The 20,602-nt window shown below is 34.1% G+C and overlaps 1 protein-coding gene across 5 annotated transcripts; it reads left to right on the top strand.

Annotated features, from left to right (window-relative positions):
* Window positions 1–63: 63 nt before the first annotated feature.
* On the top strand, window positions 64–20,531 carry LOC111429173 (dynein heavy chain, cytoplasmic). Of its 5 annotated transcripts, none has more exons than XM_023065015.2 (24): window positions 64–446; window positions 514–787; window positions 2,179–2,964; window positions 3,027–3,724; window positions 3,781–4,154; window positions 4,242–4,271; window positions 5,872–9,190; window positions 9,246–9,521; window positions 9,584–9,818; window positions 9,874–10,273; window positions 10,342–10,377; window positions 10,472–10,707; window positions 11,084–11,848; window positions 11,910–12,058; window positions 12,111–12,298; window positions 12,359–12,634; window positions 12,695–14,339; window positions 15,653–15,851; window positions 16,006–16,495; window positions 16,549–16,722; window positions 16,775–18,309; window positions 18,414–19,458; window positions 19,521–19,718; window positions 19,775–20,531. In XM_023065015.2, the coding sequence occupies exons 1-24, from the start codon at window positions 203–205 to the stop codon at window positions 20,207–20,209; spliced, it is 14,007 nt and encodes a 4,668-aa protein (XP_022920783.1). In that variant the 5' UTR covers window positions 64–202; the 3' UTR covers window positions 20,210–20,531. The 5 variants fall into 5 exon arrangements, with proteins under 5 accessions (XP_022920783.1, XP_022920784.1, XP_022920785.1 ...); XM_023065016.2 differs by lacking the exon at window positions 15,653–15,851 and adding an exon at window positions 14,428–14,623; XM_023065017.2 differs by lacking the exon at window positions 4,242–4,271.
* The last annotated feature ends 71 nt before the right edge of the window (window positions 20,532–20,602 follow it).

Below are 20,602 nucleotides of genomic sequence, written 5' to 3'. Positions count from 1 at the left end.
CATCTAATAGAAAAAGACACCAACATCATTTTTGTATACACTAAAAAAGGATAACGTTATTCAAAATCGCAGTATAAAGTGTTATAAAGTCATTGTTGGATGAAGTACTCAGTCAGTGTGCTGTCACCTTTCCGGGGGTGTGTTTCTTAGGTGTTTAATGCTCGGTTATTGCGTAAAATATAATTGATAGAGGTTTTAAAGTATGGGGGATTCGCTCGAAGGGGGCGACGCTCCCTCGGATACCCAAAATGTCGGTCTAATCGAGTATACAACTTTCGTTAATTACATACGTAAAGCCACAACGGTACATTTGCCGGAAGATGATGGGTTAAGAGCACCGGCCCTCGAAGCCGCATTGGAAGATAAGAACAGTCAAGAATGCATAAAAAAATTCATTTCGGATTCCCAAGTATCCACGTTGTACGTACAGAGAAATTCATCCAAAGGTAAAGTGGATCTGTCAAGTTTTTTATGTTTGGTTAGGTTGACAATGTCATATTGATTTTTTTATAGATGATGACAGTGATCAACCACCGGAGGGCGAAGAGGAAAAGGAACCTGTTACTTATTATATCAGCAATGAGGTTTATTACACCAATTCAAAAATATCTAGTTTAGCTTTTATCAAACGTGGTACTGTTGTTGAAGCAGATAAAAGCATTTGGTCACAAATTCGAATTATCAGTTTAAATGATGGCTCTCCTTATGAAACTTTACATTCTTATGTTAGTAAATCGGTGGCACCGTACTTTAAAAGTTACGTCAAGGAATCTGGTAGAGCAGATAGGTAAATTTTATTTTTTATTTTTAATAAAGATTTTTAAATAAATATTTAAATTTATTTTAGAAAATAAGTCGCAATTAGTGTTTAAATGTTTTTAAATTTATATTAATAATTTGTTATTAATGATAAAAACAAACTTATCTCAATCATTATTAAGACTCATATACAGGGTGATTCACATAAGAACCAACACAGAGCAGGGACATGTAGAGGACAATAAATTAAGATGATTTAACGCAAATTATCTCTATACTAAGTTGTACCCCTGAGGAGTTATAGACCTTCAAAGTTGGGTCTTAAAATTTTAAAACATTGAATATCTTAATAATACATTAAGCTAGAAAAACCAAATTTGGTATATGTTATGAGGGTATTAATTGATAGCAAGTTGAGACCATTTTAGGCATTTCAAAGGGTTGATTAAGGGTGATGGCCCCTAAATTTTGACAATTTTTTTTAACCTTTTAATGGATTTAATACATTATTACCTCATTTCATGTGGAATTTAATTCTAAAACTTTTTTTACTCTTATTATTTTTTAAAAAACATTGTCGTTTTCATAAAAAATAAAGTTATTTGACGACAAGGTTTTATAACCTATTTGTCAAGTTTGACATACATTTTCACAGCCGACTACTGAATTTTCGCTTATTTTAAGTGACATTACGAAATATGTGTCTTTAGTTATTTAAGTTTTTTATGAAAACGACAAAGTTTTTTAAAAAATAATAAGAGTAAGAAAAGTTTTAAAATTAAATTCCACATGAAATGAAGTAGTAATGTATTAAATCCACCAAGAGGTTAAATAATCTGTCAACATTTAGAGTACCATCACCCTTAATCAACCCTTTGAAACGCCTCAATTGAGTTCAATTTGGTACCAATTAATACCCTTGGTACACTCATAATGTATACCAAATTTGGTTTTTCTAGCTTAATATATTACAAGGATATTGAACTTTTTAAAAAGTTAAGAGCCAACTTTGAAGTCCTATAACTCCTCAGGTGTACAACTTAGTATAGATGTAAGTTACGTTAAATCATCTTAATTTATTGTCCTCTACATTAGAACTGTTTAATACGTCTACATTTTTGTATTTAAAAACTTGATTTAATACGCATTTTTTTTGTTTCTTGACATTTTCTCCTAAAATTGTTTGTTTGATTACAAAAAAGTAAAATAATACACAGGCTTAGGTGAATTAATTCAAAGATTGGTTATTATTAGTCAAAGAAATGAAGTTATGTCAAATTGATCTCAGCATTATTTTATTTTTTGTGATCAAAAAAGTTATCTGAAAGACCCGCCTTAATTTTCGTTGAAAAATCACCCCTTAAAATCTTTCGCATCAATTTAGATACATCCTGTATATATTTTATATTAATCTTATAGAGAAGGTGATAAAATGGCACCATCGGTAGAAAAAACAATAGCTGCTTTAGAAATGGGGCTATTACATCTTCAACAAAACATTGATATCCCAGAAATAACATTACCGATTCATGGTGTTGTCGCATCAGTAATAAAAAGACGCGCTGATGATGGTGTTAAAGCAAAAGTGGAAGATTTCTCAGAATACGTAACCGATTCATCATTCTTAAATCAATTACACAACGGTGTTAATCGTTGGATTAAAGAAATACAAAAAGTAACAAAACTAGTTCGTGACCCTTCTTCTGGTACTGCACTTCAAGAGATAAGTTTCTGGTTAAATTTGGATCGTGCTCTTCATAGGATTCAAGAGAAACGCCAAAGCATGGAGGTGACGTTAACGTTGGACATTCTAAGGATTGGAAAACGTTTTCATGCCACTGTTTCTTTCGATACTGATACAGGATTAAAACAGGCTTTGGCTACAGTTGATGATTATAACCCATTAATGAAAGACTTCCCAATAAACGATCTACTTGCCGCTACTGAGTTAGAAAGAATCAGAGCGGCGGTTCAATTAATTTTCGCACATATGCGGAAAATTCGCACCACTAAGTACCCAGTGCAAAGATGTCTTCGCCTTGTCGAAGCCATTTCAAGAGATTTAAGTTCTCAGTTGCTAAAAGTGTTGGGGACGCGTCGCTTAATGCACATCCCTTATGATGACTTTGATAAGGTTATGATACAATGCTTTGAGGTTTTTTCAACGTGGGAAGATGAATATGAAAAATTACAAAGTTTATTAAGGTGAATTTTAAATTATAACAATAAAATTTTTCTCAATTTTTAATTTTTTTTTTATTTTTCAGAGATATAGTAAAAAAGAAACGCGAAGAACACTTAAAAATGGTATGGAGAGTTTCCGCTCACCATAAAAAACTTCAATCTCGTATGGAACATATGCGTAAATTCCGTCGCCAACACGAACAACTTCGAACTGTTATAGTTCGCGTTTTAAGACCCAGTGTTCGCGAATTAGCTAATGCTGTGGAAGGTGATGAGGTAAAACAAAACGAACCGGACGCTTTCACAATGGATGCAGCGGACGCAAACGCCATTGTTGAAGTTAACTTGGCGTATGAAAACGTTAAAGAAGTAGACTGTTTGGATATAACCAAAGAAGGTCAAGACGCTTGGGATGCTGCCGTTCAACGATATGAAGAACGTATCGATCGAGTTGAAACAAGGATTACCGTACATCTTAGGGATCAACTTGGAACAGCTAAAAACGCCAATGAGATGTTTAGGATTTTTTCGAGATTTAACGCGTTATTTGTCCGCCCCCATATTCGCGGGGCCATTAGAGAATATCAAACGCATTTAATTCAAAGGGTTAAAGATGATATTGATGCATTACATGAAAAGTTTAAGGTGCAATATCCTCAAAGTAACAGTTATAGGATCAGTAAATATAGAGATTTACCCCCTATTGCTGGCTCTATAATTTGGGCGAGACAAATTGATCACCAATTAACGACTTATTTAAGAAGAGTCGAAGACGTTCTTGGTAATAAATTTCTTTGTATAGAAAAACTTATTAAATTAATATTAAAAAAATTTTAGGTAAAGGTTGGGAAAATCATATTGAAGGCCAAAAATTAAAAGAAGACGGAGATAGTTTCCGCGCAAAGTTGAATACCCAAGAAATTTTCGACGATTGGGCCAGAAACGTTCAACAACGAAATTTGGGTGTACCAAGTCGTATATTTACAATTGATGCTGTCCGTGCTAGAAGTGGACGGGGAAATGTACTCAAATTAAAAGTAAACTTCCTTCCTGAAATCATTACCCTTGCAAAGGAAGTTAGAAATTTAAAATGTCTTGGATTTAGAGTTCCTCTAGCGATTGTCAACAAAGCCCATCAAGCCAATCAATTATATCCATTTGCAATATCTTTGATTGAAAGCATCAGAACTTATGATATGACTTTAGAGAAGGTATGATCTTGTTTTTGTATTTTTTATTTCATTTCGTTTTATGGTTTTTATTAATTATATTAAAAATATTAAAAAATTTAATAATAGCTACACGCAAGGAGCAGTTCGTTTGTGAAGGTATAATGGCATGGTCAATATGTGTTTTGAAAATTACGCATGATTCTCGTAGATATGAATATGTATGTTTTTTAATTGAAAAAGGTGATGAGAATGCATGATGTCTAACAAAGATTAATATGGTGATGTGTACAAAAATATTAAAAAAAAAATCAATAGGCGATTGAAAATTCGTTGGATTAGAATTGTAACATGGATTTCTTTTCTGTACAAAGTGTATTAACATTTATTTTTAATATTAAATCCAGACAGCTATCCACACTGTTGCGTTCAGTCTACGTGGCTTTATATTTATACCAAGGACGGTAAAATCTAAGAGGATTAGGGGAATGTGTTGTACCTTGGACCATTTTATTTCTATAGCTAATATTTCAAAGTTCATCAGTTATTTATTAATCAAATCTCTTGGTTTTTATGGGTAAAAAATTCTAAAAAAAAACATTAATTTTACTTATCTACATTATTATTAACAATAATAAATAGATAATAAAATGTGACAAGTACCTACCATAATTAAAAGGATAGACATAAACTTTGAAAGTATTTCATAGATATATTTTTAATTAAAAAGCATTTAACTGAAGTCAACTGAAATTTGTTCTTCTTGTCTTTTTGACAATCTCCGTTGGTTTTAAATTAAAGAGAAATGAACACAGAACATTTCTAATTAAAATTTTTTGACTCATCTTGTAATTGTCAAAATACAAGCATAAAAATTTACTTTATGATACTAAAAACGGTAAAAAATGGGAATCCCAAACCGATCCGATATTTTTACTACAACTATGATGTAACCCCATCTGTAGGGTATACCTTCAAGTGACGTAAATATTAAATTTGTATATTCTTATTTTATAAGTAAAACTACTACCGGTCCAAGGTACAACACATTCCCCTACTACATCCTGGGAATAGCCTTACAGCTCGTTCGTGACGTCAGCGCTGAATAACAATGAAAACTAGAACTAGAAAGTTTCAGTAACATTTTAGGTCTAGTGTTAGTTCTAGTTTTACTCCAATAAAAATAGCATATGGTGTGAGAGTCTTCTCCAGATTAAGCCTTTTCAGCAAAATTATACGACGGTTTTTATATGAGTTTCAGGAGTTTATAGCAATAGTTATGAATACGCCTATAACACACTGGAAAACTTGATACACAACTCTCTAATAGTGTGAAAGAAATTTATGGGATTGATGCCTCATTCACTATATTTATTATTCAGCATACTCAATACTTGTAAAACATCTCTGCTGTTATTATATTAATTCAAACTAAATCCAGATTCCAAAATTCATCCTAATCTGTTGGATAGTTTGAGTACATTTATATCCTAAAAAGTTTTAATTAATTTTGAGATCCATTCATCAAATTTTTTATCTTCAAATCTTTATCTTATAAATACCGTGTGTTGATAATGTTTTGCCTTGGAAATACGCAGTTTGTTTCCTTCTCTTAATATTTTCGATTCTATTATTGTTATGCATAGTCTCTATATGCATGCATTTAAAATCCTTAAAACCCATTTGTGAAATAATATCAAACTAAATTTTCCTTCTTTGTCATAATATCTAATTTATTTTTTTCTAAATCTTTGAACAGCTTGAAGACAAAGCAAGTATAATCCCTCTAGTAGCCGGCACACGAAAAGAAGTTCAACAATTAATCGCGGAAGGCATCCAACTAACGTGGGAGAGCTTCAAATTAGACCCTTACGTCCAAAGACTTTCAGAAACTGTGGTTAGTTTCCAAGAACGTGTCGAAGAACTTGTTATTATTGGAGAACAATTAGAGGTCGATGTGCGTTCTTTGGAAACTTGCCCCTACTCCGCGCATACATTCGCTGACATTTTATCGAAAATACAACACGCCGTCGATGATTTATCTCTAAAACAATTCTCTAATCTTCATATTTGGGTTAGTCGATTAGACGAACAAGTCGAAAAGAACTTGGCGCATCGTTTGCAGTCTGGAATTCACGCTTGGACGGATGCTTTAAATGGGCAGAAAAAAGAAATCGATCATAGTATGGATACAGATGAACCGACACAACCCACACATAAACCCGGTGGAGATCCACAAATAAAAGTTGTTATACACGAAGTTCGGATTACGAATCAAACGATGTTTTTGCATCCAAGTATTGAAGAAGCGCGGTTTCAAATTATGCAGCAATTATTTGCTTGGGAAGCAATAGTTACTTCTCAGCAAAGATTGCAGAGTAGTCGATATCAAGTTGGGGTGGATAAACCAGTTACTGAAACTTACAGAAATATTTTAACCCAATTACCTGGTGGACCTATTCCTTTGGACGCGGGATACACAGCGATTGCCGGAAAAATTAAAGAATTACAAAAATATATGGATGAATGGTTGGCTTATCAAACATTATGGGATTTACAATCCGATAAACTTTATGGTCAATTAGGCGATGATGTTAACAAATGGATGAATTGCTTAAACAACATTAAAAAAGCTCGCGCTACGTTTGATACATCAGATACTAGAAGAGAATTCGGTCCTGTCATCATTGATTTCACAAAAGTCCAAAGTAAAGTCTCCTTAAAATACGATTCTTGGCACAAAGAAACTTTAAGCAAATTCGGATCATTACTCAGCAACGAGATGACTTCATTCCATTCTCAAATCTCTAAATCTCGATCTGACCTTGAATTACAAAGTATTGAAGCTGCGAGTACTTCAGACGCCGTTTGTTTTATTACTTACGTTCAATCATTAAAACGTAACATGAAAAAATGGGAGAAACAAGTCGAAGTTTACCGAGAGGGTCAAAGGATTTTAGAACGCCAACGTTTTCAATTTCCAAACAGTTGGCTTCACGTTGAAAATCTCGAAGGTGAATGGGGAGCTTTCAATGAAATAATTAAGCGTAAAGATTCTTCGATACAAACGCAAGTGGCTTCTTTACAACAAAAGATTGTTTCTGAAGACAAAGCTGTTGAAAATCGTACTAACGATTTCTTAACCGATTGGGAAAGAAGTAAACCTGTTGAGGGTCATTTAAGACCAGATGAAGCTCTCACACAATTACAATTGTTTGAAGGTAAATTTGCAAGATTAAAAGAAGAGCGGGATAACGTCGCTAAAGCTAAAGAAGCTTTGGAATTACAAGAACCAGGTGGAACAAGCACAAGTGAAGATCGCATGCAGGTTGTGTTTGAAGAATTACAAGATTTACGAGGAGTTTGGTCTGAATTATCGAGAATTTGGGCTCAAATTGATGAGACGAGAGAGAAACCATGGCTATCCGTCCAACCAAGAAAACTACGTCAACAATTAGACGTCCTATCAGCACAACTTAAGGAATTACCAGCTCGTTTAAGACAATATGCTTCATACGAATATGTAAAGAAAACTTTACAGACTTATACTAAAGTAAATATGATTATAGTTGAATTAAAATCTGATGCATTAAAAGAGCGACACTGGAAACAATTAATGAAACAATTAAGAGTTAATTGGGTATTATCTGATTTAACGTTAGGACAAGTTTGGGATGTTAATTTACAAAAGAATGAAGCTATAGTCAAAGATGTAATTCTCATAGCTCAAGGTGAAATGGCACTTGAAGAATTCTTGAAGCAAGTTAGAGAATCTTGGCAAACTTACGAGCTCGATTTAATTAATTATCAAAATAAATGTAAATTAATAAGAGGTTGGGATGATCTTTTCAATAAAGTCAAAGAACATATTAATTCAGTTGCTGCAATGAAACTCTCGCCTTATTATAAAGTTTTTGAAGAAGAAGCTTTAACTTGGGAAGAAAAATTAAATAGAATCAACGCGTTGTTCGATGTTTGGATTGATGTTCAAAGAAGATGGGTTTATTTAGAAGGAATCTTTTCAGGAAGTGCTGATATTAAAACATTATTGCCTGTTGAAACATCAAAATTCCAAAGTATTAGTTCGGAATTTTTAGGATTAATGAAAAAAGTTAGTAAATCTCCTATGGTCATGGATGTATTAAACATCCAAGGAGTTCAAAGGTCTCTAGAACGTCTAGCTGATTTACTTGGAAAGATACAAAAAGCTTTGGGTGAATACCTCGAAAGAGAGCGTAATTCCTTCCCAAGATTTTATTTCGTCGGTGATGAAGACTTATTAGAAATTATTGGAAACAGCAAAAACGTCGCTCGTTTACAAAAACATTTCAAAAAAATGTTTGCAGGGGTCGCCTCAATCTTATTGAACGAAGATAACACCGTGATCTTAGGAATTGCTTCCCGCGAAGGTGAAGAAGTCGAATTTAAAAATGCCGTCTCCACTGTTGAACATCCAAAAATCAACGAATGGTTAACGTTAGTTGAAAAAGAAATGCGAGTAACATTAGCATCAAACTTAGCAGCGGCCGTCCAAGACATCAAACAATTCAAAGATAACATCGACACGCAAATTTTTATGGAATGGGTTGACAAATATCAAGCGCAAATCGTCGTTTTAGCCGTTCAAATTATTTGGAGTGAAGACGTCGAAGCCGCTTTAGTTAAAATGAACAGTGAACCGCAAAAAGGACCTTTAGAAACGGTTCTTCAACAAGTCGAAAGCACTTTGAATGTATTAGCCGATTCGGTTCTTCAAGAACAACCTCAATTAAGACGTAAAAAACTCGAACATTTAATCAACGAATTTGTTCATAAACGAACTGTAACAAGACGTTTAATTTCTAACGGAGTTTGTAGTAATAAAGCTTTCGAATGGCTTTGCGAAATGAGATTCTATTTCGATCCGCGACAAAGCGAAGTTCTTAAACAACTTACAATTCATATGGCGAACGCTCATTTTTATTATGGTTTTGAATATCTTGGTGTTCAAGATCGCTTGGTACAAACACCTTTAACAGATCGTTGTTATTTGACGATGACGCAAGCTTTAGAAGCTCGATTGGGAGGATCTCCTTTTGGTAAATTATTTTTTTTTGTGTAGGTAACGTTGAATATTTTATTAATGATTAATAGGCCCCGCTGGTACTGGTAAAACTGAATCCGTGAAAGCTTTAGGAAACCAATTGGGTCGTTTCGTTTTGGTTTTTAATTGTGATGAAACGTTCGATTTCCAAGCAATGGGAAGAATCTTTGTTGGGCTGTGTCAAGTTGGCGCTTGGGGTTGTTTTGATGAATTTAATCGTCTCGAAGAAAGGATGTTATCCGCTGTTTCTCAACAAGTTCAAACGATTCAAGAAGCTTTGAAATCGCAAAAGGAATCTAATCTTGATTCTACAATGTCTAAAGCAAGTTAGTGTGCTAAATGATTTTTAATAATGATATTAAAAATGACAAAAAATAATTCTTTTTAGGTATTTCTGTAGAATTAGTTGGAAAACAAGTAAAAGTATCCCCTGATATGGCAATTTTCATCACAATGAACCCTGGATACGCAGGAAGATCAAATCTTCCTGATAACTTAAAGAAACTATTTAGATCTCTTGCTATGACGACCCCAGATCGACAACTCATCGCAGAAGTGATGTTATTCTCCCAAGGATTCAGATCAGCCGAAAAATTAGCTTGCAAAATAGTCCCATTCTTCAAGTAAATTTGAAACCATCACACAAATAACGACGTAATTAATTTTATTTTATTCTAGATTATGTGGTGAACAACTTTCAAATCAATCCCATTATGATTTTGGCCTTCGCGCACTCAAATCCGTCTTAGTATCTGCTGGAAATGTCAAACGAGACCGCATCCAACGCATCAAAGAGAACAAAAAACAACGTGGTGAAACTAACATTGATGAAGCGAGTATCGCGGAAAGTTTACCTGAACAAGAAATCCTTATCCAATCAGTCTGCGAGACGATGGTTCCGAAATTAGTAGCCGAAGATATCCCGTTACTCTTCAGTTTATTAAGTGACGTTTTCCCAAATGTCCAATACACCAGAGCCGAAATGAAAGGATTAAAAGACGAAATCCGGAAAGTTTGCGAAGAGGAATTCTTCGTTTGCGGAGAAGGCGACGAACAGGGAGCGTCATGGATGGAAAAGGTAAGTGGAAGGAAGGATTGTTTTCGTTTTCGGTGTAAAATGTTTGATTTGTACATTTTCATGACTAGCCTAAAAGAATTGTAGGAGAAAATTGGATCGTGAAGGTAAAATAATAAAAAAGTTATATACCCCCAAAATGTTGTGTGTTTATAAATGATTGAAATTTTATAATTTCATTTTCTTTAATTATTTCTTTAGGTGCTACAACTTTATCAAATTTCTAATTTGAATCATGGTTTAATGATGGTTGGTCCAAGCGGTTCTGGAAAGAGTACTGCATGGAGAGTACTTCTTAAAGCTTTGGAGAGGTTTGAAGGAATTGAAGGAGTTGCACATGTTATTGATCCAAAAGCTATTAGCAAAGAAGCTTTGTATGGTGTTTTAGATCCAAATACAAGGGAATGGACAGATGGCCTGTTTACGCACGTTTTAAGGTGGGTATCTTTAATCACTTAACAGTCGGGTTTTAATAAATTATACAGTAATTCCTCGACTTTCGCGGTTTTTTTAACGATAGCGCTTTGAGGTTTTCGACATTGGAATTTATTTAAAAAAAGATATCTAGACATGTTAGCTACTTTTTTCTAACTCTTATAGTTTTTGAGATAGCCCATTCGAACATCGAATTTGAATCATCCTGTACATACATTTTTTTAACAAAATTAATGTTTGATTTTATAATATGTATTTATCGAATTTCGACTTACATGATTTTCAATTTACGCGGTTGCTGTCAGTCCCAACTAGTAATACTGACAGTATTACTGTATATAAATTAATTCTAATAATTTATATTTGTTAATTATTCAGAAAAATTATTGATAACGTTCGTGGTGAAATCAATAAACGACAATGGATTATATTTGATGGCGATGTAGATCCCGAATGGGTAGAAAATCTTAATTCAGTACTTGACGATAACAAACTTTTAACATTACCAAATGGTGAACGTCTTTCCCTTCCACCGAACGTAAGAATAATGTTTGAAGTGCAAGACTTAAAATACGCAACGTTGGCGACCGTTTCCCGTTGCGGAATGGTTTGGTTCTCCGAAGACGTGCTTTCTACCGAAATGATCTTTGAAAATTTCTTGATGAAACTTAAATACATCTCGTTAGATGAAGGTGATGATGAAGGGTTCGGGAAGAAATCGATGGATGTCAAAGAAGATACTCTTTCCCCTAATATGCAAGTTCAAAGAGACGTGGTTAATATTCTGCAGCAATATTTAACTCCTGATGGTTTGGTGATTCGTTGTTTGGAATATGCAATGGAACAAGAACACATTATGGATTTTACACGATTGAGAGCTTTAAGTTCTTTGTTCTCTATGTTAAATCAATCGGTTAGAAATATTCTTCAATATAATCATTCCCATTCAGATTTTCCTCTACCAAACGACGACATCGAACGTTATATCCCAAAATGTTTAGTTTATGCTTTACTTTGGAGCTTCGCCGGCGACGCCAAGTTGAAGGTCCGATCAGATTTAGGAGATTTCATTAGATCTATTACCACGATTCCATTACCACCTGAAAATCAAATGCCAATAATCGATTATGAAGTCGGCATTCAGTACGTATTATTATTTTTTTTTGTTTTATTTGGATGTATGATTTATGTGATTATTTTGTAGTGGAGAATGGGTTCCTTGGTCTAATAAAGTTCCACAAATTGAGGTTGAAACCCATAAGGTTGCCTCACCAGATATTGTCGTTCCAACTTTGGATACTGTAAGACATGAATCTTTGCTTTATACATGGTTGGCTGAACACAAACCAATTGGTAAATTAATTAAGTAAATATTAAAATATTTTTTATCGTCTCGTTTTTTTAGTTCTTTGTGGTCCTCCTGGTTCTGGTAAAACAATGACACTTTTCTCAGCATTGAGAGCTCTCCCAGACATGGAAGTTGTTGGCCTAAACTTTTCATCAGCCACATCACCCGAATTACTTTTAAAAACGTTCGATCATTATTGCGAATATAGAAAAACACCAAATGGAGTTGTTTTAGCTCCAGTTCAAGTAAGTTTTGTTTTTAATAAAATTTTCTTTAAATACTAAAATTGTTTTTGAATTTTATAGCTTGGTAAATGGTTAGTACTATTTTGTGATGAAATTAATTTACCTGATATGGATAATTATGGAACACAAAGAGTCATCATGTTCTTACGTCAACTAGTTGAGCAAAGAGGCTTTTATAGAGCATCAGATCAAACTTGGGTCGCACTGGAAAGAATCCAATTTGTTGGAGCTTGCAATCCACCAACAGATCCGGGAAGAAAACCTTTATCACATCGATTTTTAAGACATGTTCCCGTTGTTTATGTTGATTATCCAGGAGAAATTTCTTTAAGACAAGTAATGAGATATATAATGATGTAATAACATTTTGGTTTTATTATAATTTTTTTTTGATAGATTTATGGAACATTTATTCGCGCTATGTTAAGATTAGCCCCAAATCTAAAAGGTTACGCAGAACCCCTTACAAACGCTATGGTCGAGTTCTACTTAGCTTCCCAAGATAGATTTACTCAAGATATGCAACCTCACTATGTGTATTCACCCAGAGAAATGACACGATGGGTGCGAGGAATTTGCGAAGCAATCCGACCATTAGACAATTTAGCTGTTGAAGATTTAGTAAGATTATGGGCACATGAAGCTTTAAGACTTTTCCAAGACAGATTAGTCGAAGATTCTGAACGTCAATGGACGAATGAAAATGTTGATGCTGTAGCTTTAAAACATTTCCCATCAGCGAATTGTGAAAAAGCTTTGGCCAGACCGATTCTTTACAGTAATTGGTTATCAAAAGATTATGTTCCGGTTGATAGAGAACATTTACGTGAATATGTAAAAGCACGTCTAAAAGTATTCTATGAAGAGGAACTTGATGTACCTTTAGTTTTGTTTGATGAAGTTTTAGATCACGTTTTGCGTATCGATAGAATTTTTAGACAACCGCAAGGCCACCTTTTATTAATCGGCGTATCAGGAGCGGGAAAGACGACATTATCAAGATTTGTGGCTTGGATGAACGGTTTATCAATTTTCCAAATAAAAGTACACAATAAATACACCGCATTTGATTTCGACGAGGATCTACGCTCCGTTTTGAGGAGGAGCGGTTGCAAAGATGAAAAGATTACGTTCATATTAGACGAATCAAATATGTTGGATTCGAGCTTCTTAGAAAGAATGAATACTTTATTAGCTAACGGTGAAGTTCCTGGTTTATTCGAAGGTGATGAATATGCTACATTGATGACTCAATGTAAAGAAGGAGCTCAAAGAGAAGGTCTTATGCTCGATTCAAATGATGAATTATACAAATGGTTCACTGGGCAAGTTATGCGTAATTTACACGTTGTATTTACAATGAATCCTTCTACTGATGGATTAAAAGATCGTGCTGCCACATCACCAGCTTTGTTTAATAGATGTGTTTTAAATTGGTTTGGAGATTGGTCCGATACCGCTCTATTCCAAGTCGGTTGGGAATTTACGAATCGTTTAGATCTTGATCGCCCCAACTGGAAAACACCAGACTTTTTCCCCGCCGCGTGTTCTTCAATATCAGCCACACCAGGTTACAGAGAAGCTGTAATAAACGCTTGCGTTTACGTGCATCAAACATTACACAAAGCGAACGCTCGATTAGCAAAACGAGGTAGTCGAACAATGGCGATTACACCAAGACATTACTTAGATTTCATAAATCATTTTGTTAAATTATACAACGAAAAACGATCCGATTTAGAAGAACAACAGTTACATTTAAACGTTGGTTTGAGTAAAATAGCTGAAACTGTCGAACAAGTTGAAGAGATGCAAAAAAGTCTTGCTGTTAAATCGCAAGAGTTACAAGCGAAGAACGAAGCTGCCAACGCTAAATTGAAACAGATGGTGAAAGATCAACAGGAAGCCGAAAAGAAGAAAGTTCAAAGCCAAGAGATTCAACAACAATTAGCGCAACAAACGATTCACATAGAACAGAAGAGAACTGAAGTTATGGCTGATTTGGCTCAAGTGGAACCAGCTGTTATTGATGCACAAACAGGTGAGTTTCAACTAATCAATTTCATTTTATAAATGAAGACTTAAAAGAATTAAGAAACGTAATTATAAAATAACTAAAAACTGTTTAGCGGTTAAATTAATCAAGAAACAACACCTCGTCGAAGTAAGATCGATGAGTAACCCTCCGCAAAGCGTAAAAATGGCGTTAGAGTCAGTTTGCTTACTACTTCATGAAAATGCCAACGAATGGCGAGCTATAAGATCGGTGATTATGAGGGATAATTTCATTGCAACTATTGTTAACTTCAACAACAATAATTTAACGTAAGGTCACATCAAAAATTTTGATGTGTGTAAATATTTTTTGGCTGCATTGTCTCTAAACCGTTCTTTTTTTGTAAATAGGGAATGGTTATTCTGTATACTATTTGAAATTTGAAAGATGAATTGATTGTAATATTAGAGTTTTCCCTGCTTATTATTATTTTAGTTTTAATGAAGAATAACAAAACGTTATCTTTAAGTTTTTCATAGACGCGTTGGTCATTTATATCGGAGATTTTAAAACGCGGGATATTTAATGATATATATCATTTTTTTTATGTATTATGCGTTGAATTACAAAACTTAGTTATTGGATTCTTAATAAAGTTTTTCAGGTATGCTATTATTGACAGGAAAAGATTTAAAAAGAATTTGTTGTGTGCTTATGTTATTCCTAAATTTGTATACTCTTTAAGAAGGAACTTAGGCTGTAGGAGTTATGAAAACTCAATGCAATAATACTGTAAGTTGAGAAAATATTCTTTTTGTATTAAAAACTGTTGAAAAAGTAAGTAGAAAGAAAAGAAGAGTTGTAAAGGTTAAGAATATAAATAAAGGATGAAAAATGTGTTTCAAATAAAAGGGGACTACTTCATTACAATATCTTTACAGGGAAAGCTATTAAAAACTTTTGTACTTTTGTCTAAACAAACCAAGAGCTTCCAAGACCAGGTTTTTTTGGGGTTGACAAGGTTTGAGGTTGACACCTCTACAATGGAGATTTATTTGATACAGTCCCAAATTCAATTTATATGTGTGAATAACATATTGACATAAAGAATAATTATCTTCATAGTTTGTCTCCTTAGGTTCGGTCTCAAAGCACATTAAGTACCTTAAAATTAAGGAGACGATATAAAACAAGTTTTGAAATTCAACGCCTCATATAATTTAAAGTATTTCACATTTAAAAATTGATTCATTTCCTTTACTAATAAGTTATTTAATATAAAACGTTTTAATATTCTTTAAGCTGTAAAAAAATTATTGTTCGACTATTAAGTTTTTGTTTTCGTTTGTTTTGCACAGCTGTAAAGTCGATCAAAAAGTCGCAACTGGTCGAAATTCGTTCGATGGCCAATCCGCCTGCCCTCGTGAAATTGGCCCTAGAGTCCATTTGCTTGCTGCTCGGGGAGAACGCAAGCGACTGGAAATCTATTCGCACCGTCATCATGCGCGACAACTTCATAAATAGCGTCGTATCTAACTTTAACACGGAAGACATTAGGTATGCATGTTGAAGAAAAAAAAAAGCTTTTAGTGTAGCTAATGCATTTTTTTGTTTAGTTGAATTTTTGCTTGTTTTGCCTTTATATTTTCTTTTTTATTTAAAAAATTTCGCCTTACTTAATAATTAAAATAATTTATTTTGATTTTAATAGCGATGATGTTCGTGAAAAAATGAGGAACCGATATTTAAGTAATCCCGATTATAATTTCGAGAAAATTAACCACGCTAGTAATGCTTGTGGACCTTTGGTGAAATGGGCTACAGCTCAAATCCAATATGCAGATATGTTAAAGAAAGTTGAACCTCTTCGCGAAGAATTAAACTCTTTAGAAACACGAGCGGAAACCAACAAAAGTAAAGGCGACGAAGTTAAAACATTAATTAGCCAATTAGAACAGAGTATCGCTTCTTACAAAGAAGAATATGCTCAACTCATTGCGCAAGCCCAAGCTATTAAAAGCGATTTAGAAAACGTCCAAGCTAAAGTTGACCGATCAATTGCGTTAATAAAATCATTAGTTATTGAAAGAACTAGATGGGAAACAACCAGCGAAACTTTCAGATCGCAAATGTCTACTATTATAGGGGACGTTCTTTTATCATCAGCTTTTATCGCTTATGGAGGTTACTTTGACCAACACGTAATTACCTAAATTTTTTGTCACTATTTTTTATTAATCATAATCTATTTTAGTATCGTCAAAATTTGTTTATGGCATGGAGTACTCATTTATCTCAAGCTGCCATTCAATATCGAGCGGATATTGCAAGAACTGAATATTTATCAAATCCAGATGAAAGATTACGTTGGCAAGCAAATGCTTTACCAACAGATGATTTATGTACAGAAAACGCCATAATGATTAAGGTAAATATTAATTATTTTCACCAAAACAATTTTAATCAATCCTATTTTACAGAGATTTAATCGTTACCCATTAATAATCGATCCATCCGGTCAAGCAACTGAATACATAATGAACGAATATAAAGATAGAAAAATAACCAAAACAAGTTTCCTTGATGATTCATTTAGGAAAAATCTTGAGTCCGCGTTACGTTTTGGCAACCCACTTTTAGTTCAAGACGTCGAAAATTACGATCCCATCTTAAATCCGGTTTTAAATCGTGAATTACGCAGAACTGGAGGACGTGTTTTAATTACTTTAGGCGACCAAGATATCGATTTATCGCCATCATTCGTTATTTTCCTTTCCACAAGGGATCCAACGGTTGAATTTCCTCCAGATATTTGTTCGAGAGTAACTTTCGTTAATTTCACCGTAACACGAAGTTCGTTACAGAGTCAATGTTTAAATCAAGTTCTTAAAGCTGAACGTCCGGATATTGATGAGAAGCGATCGGATTTATTGAAATTACAAGGAGAATTCCATTTAAGATTGAGACAACTAGAAAAGTCTTTATTACAAGCATTAAACGATGCTAAAGGAAAGATTTTAGACGATGATAGTGTGATAACTACTTTAGAAACTTTAAAACAAGAAGCTGCTGAAATTGGGCAAAAAGTGGAAGAAACAGATAAAGTCATTTCAGAAATTGAAACCGTTTCGCAACAATACATGCCGCTTTCACAAGCTTGTAGCAACACTTATTTCACTATGGATAGTTTGAATCAAGTCCATTTCTTATATCAATACTCATTAAGAATGTTTTTGGATATGTTTAATACCGTTTTATTCAGTAATCCAAATCTCACGGGAATTTCCGATTATCAATCCAGACTTAACGTAGTGACTAAAGATTTATTTGCTGTCGTTTATGATCGTGTAGCACGTGGAATGCTTCACACAGATCGACTTACATTCTCATTATTATTATGTAGAATTCATCTTAAAGGCGTTCCAAACGAACCTAATTTAGATCAAGAATTTAACTTCTTTTTACGTGGTAAAGAAGGGGTTTTTAACTCGATAAATCAAGCTGAAATCGATGGAATCGACAGCGAACAACAAGAAGCAATGACACGATTAGCAAATAGACTTCCACCGTTTAGAAAATTATACGAAAAAATCCGCGAAATGCCCGAATTCGGAGCTTGGTTACAACAAGGTACCCCAGAACAAAACGTACCAAGATTATGGTCAGAAGAGAAGCCTTTAAGCCCCATTGGAACCGCGATGTATCAATTACTTCTAATACAAGCGTTTAGACCCGATAGGATAATTGCGGCTGCGCAGTTATTTGTCTCGGCGGTTTTAGGTGATACATTCATGTCAACAGCTGAAAAAGAATTGGACTTTGCTGCTGTTGTTGAAAAAGAATTACAAGCTGGAATCCCCGCTTTATTATGTTCCGTTCCTGGGTATGATGCATCAGGTCGCGTTGATGATCTCGCTGCAGAATTAAATAAACAAATTTCGAGTATTGCTATTGGTTCAGCTGAAGGATTTAATCAAGCTGATAGAGCTATTAATATGGCATGTAAAACTGGAAAGTAAGTATAAATTGTTTTCTTGTTATTTGGCACAACCTAACCACAAAGAATCTGTTATATTCTCAAAATGTTCGCACTAAAATTCGAATTTAATCTAATTTCAGATGGGTACTACTTAAAAACGTTCATTTAGCACCCCAATGGTTAGTTCAATTAGAAAAGAAACTTCATTCCCTACAACCTCACTCCAACTTCCGATTATTCCTAACAATGGAAATTAATCCAAAACTCCCCGTAAATCTCCTCCGCGCGGGAAGAATCTTCGTTTATGAGCCACCACCAGGTATCAGAGCAAATCTATTAAGAACATTCAGCACGGTTCCCGCAAGCAGAATGATGAAAGCTCCCAATGAAAGAGCACGCCTCTATTTCCTTCTTGCATGGTTCCACGCAATCGTACAAGAACGTTTACGATATGCCCCATTGGGTTGGGCAAAATATTACGAGTTTAACGAATCTGATTTGAGAGTGGCGTGCGATACTTTGGATACTTGGATAGAAGCGACTGCAATGGGTCGTACTAATTTACCACCGGAGAAAGTACCATGGGATGCTCTTGTTACGTTATTATCGCAGTCGATTTACGGTGGTAAAATCGATAACGATTTCGATCAACGTTTACTCCAATCGTTCTTATTAAAAATGTTTACCCCAAAGAGCTTTGAAAGCGATTTCCCTCTTGTCGCTCATGTTGAAGGTGGCGATGGAAACATAACGATGCCAGATGGGACGAGAAGAGATCATTTCTTAAAATGGATTGAAGCGTTATCTGATCGGCAAACACCTTCTTGGTTGGGATTGCCGAATAACGCGGAAAAAGTTTTGTTAACGACGAGAGGTACAGATTTAGTCAGCAAGTTACTGAAGATGCAACAGTTAGAAGATGATGACGAATTGGCGTATACTGGTGATGATGCATCGCCAACAGGACCGGCACAAATCGATGGAAGACCATCTTGGATGAAAACGTTACACAATTCCGCATTAACTTGGTTACAATTACTTCCGAAATCTTTACAAACGTTAAGAAGGACTGTAGAAAATATTAAAGATCCGTTGTATCGATATTTTGAAAGGGAGGTTAATTGTGGATCTAAACTTTTAGTTGATGTTAACCACGATCTTAATGACGTGATTTTAATTTGTCAGGTAAAAAAGTTTTGTTTTAAATTATCTTGTATTTATTTTTAATTATTGTATCTTTTATATAGGGTGAAAAGAAACAAACTAATTATCATAGAACCATGCTTGGAGAACTTGTAAGGGGGATAATCCCCGCTAATTGGAGAAGATACACAGTTCCACGTGGATGCACTGTAATTCAATGGATAACAGATTTTAGTAATCGTGTTAAACAACTTCAACAAGTTTCACAACTTGTATCGTCATCTGGAGCAAAAGAATTACAAGTAAATAAAACGATATTTATTATGTAATAATTAATTATTAAAATTAATTTTTTTAGTGGTTTAACGTTTGGTTGGGTGGTCTTTTCAACCCTGAAGCTTATATAACAGCAACGAGACAATGTGTAGCACAAGTTAATAGTTGGTCTTTAGAGGAACTTCAGTTAGAAGTAACAATTTGCGATAACGTCGAATCAACGGCAAACGATTCTTTTGCAATAACGGGATTAAAATTGCAAGGAGCTAAAAGTCGAAATAACCAACTATTGTTGACTTCCAGTATAATGTTGGAACTCCCATTAACTTTATTACGTTGGGTTCATGTAACCGGAGATTCGAAACATACAAATGGAAGATTATCTCTGCCGGTTTATTTGAATTCGACGCGGACCGAATTGTTGTTTACAATCGATTTGAACATAGCACCTGGTCAAGATATTCATAGTTTTTACGAACGAGGCGTTGCTTTATTAGCTTCCACCGCACTTAATTAACTTATATTAAATTATTTTTGTTAGATATATGGTAGCTTTTTAGCTTTTTTTTAATAATAACAAGTATTTTAGATTTGTTTCGAATGTTATTGAAATGATGTAAAACTTTTAAGGGTAAAGTAATAAGGGAATCATCTCCAGGACTGTGATCGCTTTTTTGCATTTTTGAGAACTTCTTTTTTCTTTTTGTATTGTACTATTTATCATGTGATGTTTTTGCTCTTGATTGTTTTACAATAAGTTAGTAACAATCGAAATAAACAATTTCATTATTTCTTAGCAGCTAATGAATTAATGAATAAACTTGTCATTTCATGTGGGACTTTTTTGCTTTAATGGGAAATTATAAAGTATTATCAAAAAGTGTATACAATAAATTAATTAAACAAAACG

The sequence above is a fragment of the Onthophagus taurus genome, chromosome 7, assembly GCF_036711975.1.
Source record: "Onthophagus taurus isolate NC chromosome 7, IU_Otau_3.0, whole genome shotgun sequence".
Lineage (NCBI taxonomy): Eukaryota > Metazoa > Arthropoda > Insecta > Coleoptera > Scarabaeidae > Onthophagus > Onthophagus taurus.
The sequence above is the reverse complement of the archived record's forward strand: the minus strand, read 5'-3'. Positions and strand labels throughout refer to the sequence as shown.

Bases quoted from the DNA above. Each gene is read 5' to 3' on its own strand.
- LOC111429173 (XM_023065015.2), top strand. From the start codon at position 203: ATGGGGGATTCGCTCGAAGGGGGCGACGCTCCCTCGGATACCCAAAAT. The intron at 11,849-11,909 runs GTACGTATTATT...ATTATTTTGTAG, and splicing joins GATTATGAAGTCGGCATTCA to TGGAGAATGGGTTCCTTGGT. The intron at 12,299-12,358 runs GTAAGTTTTGTT...TGAATTTTATAG, and splicing joins TTGTTTTAGCTCCAGTTCAA to CTTGGTAAATGGTTAGTACT.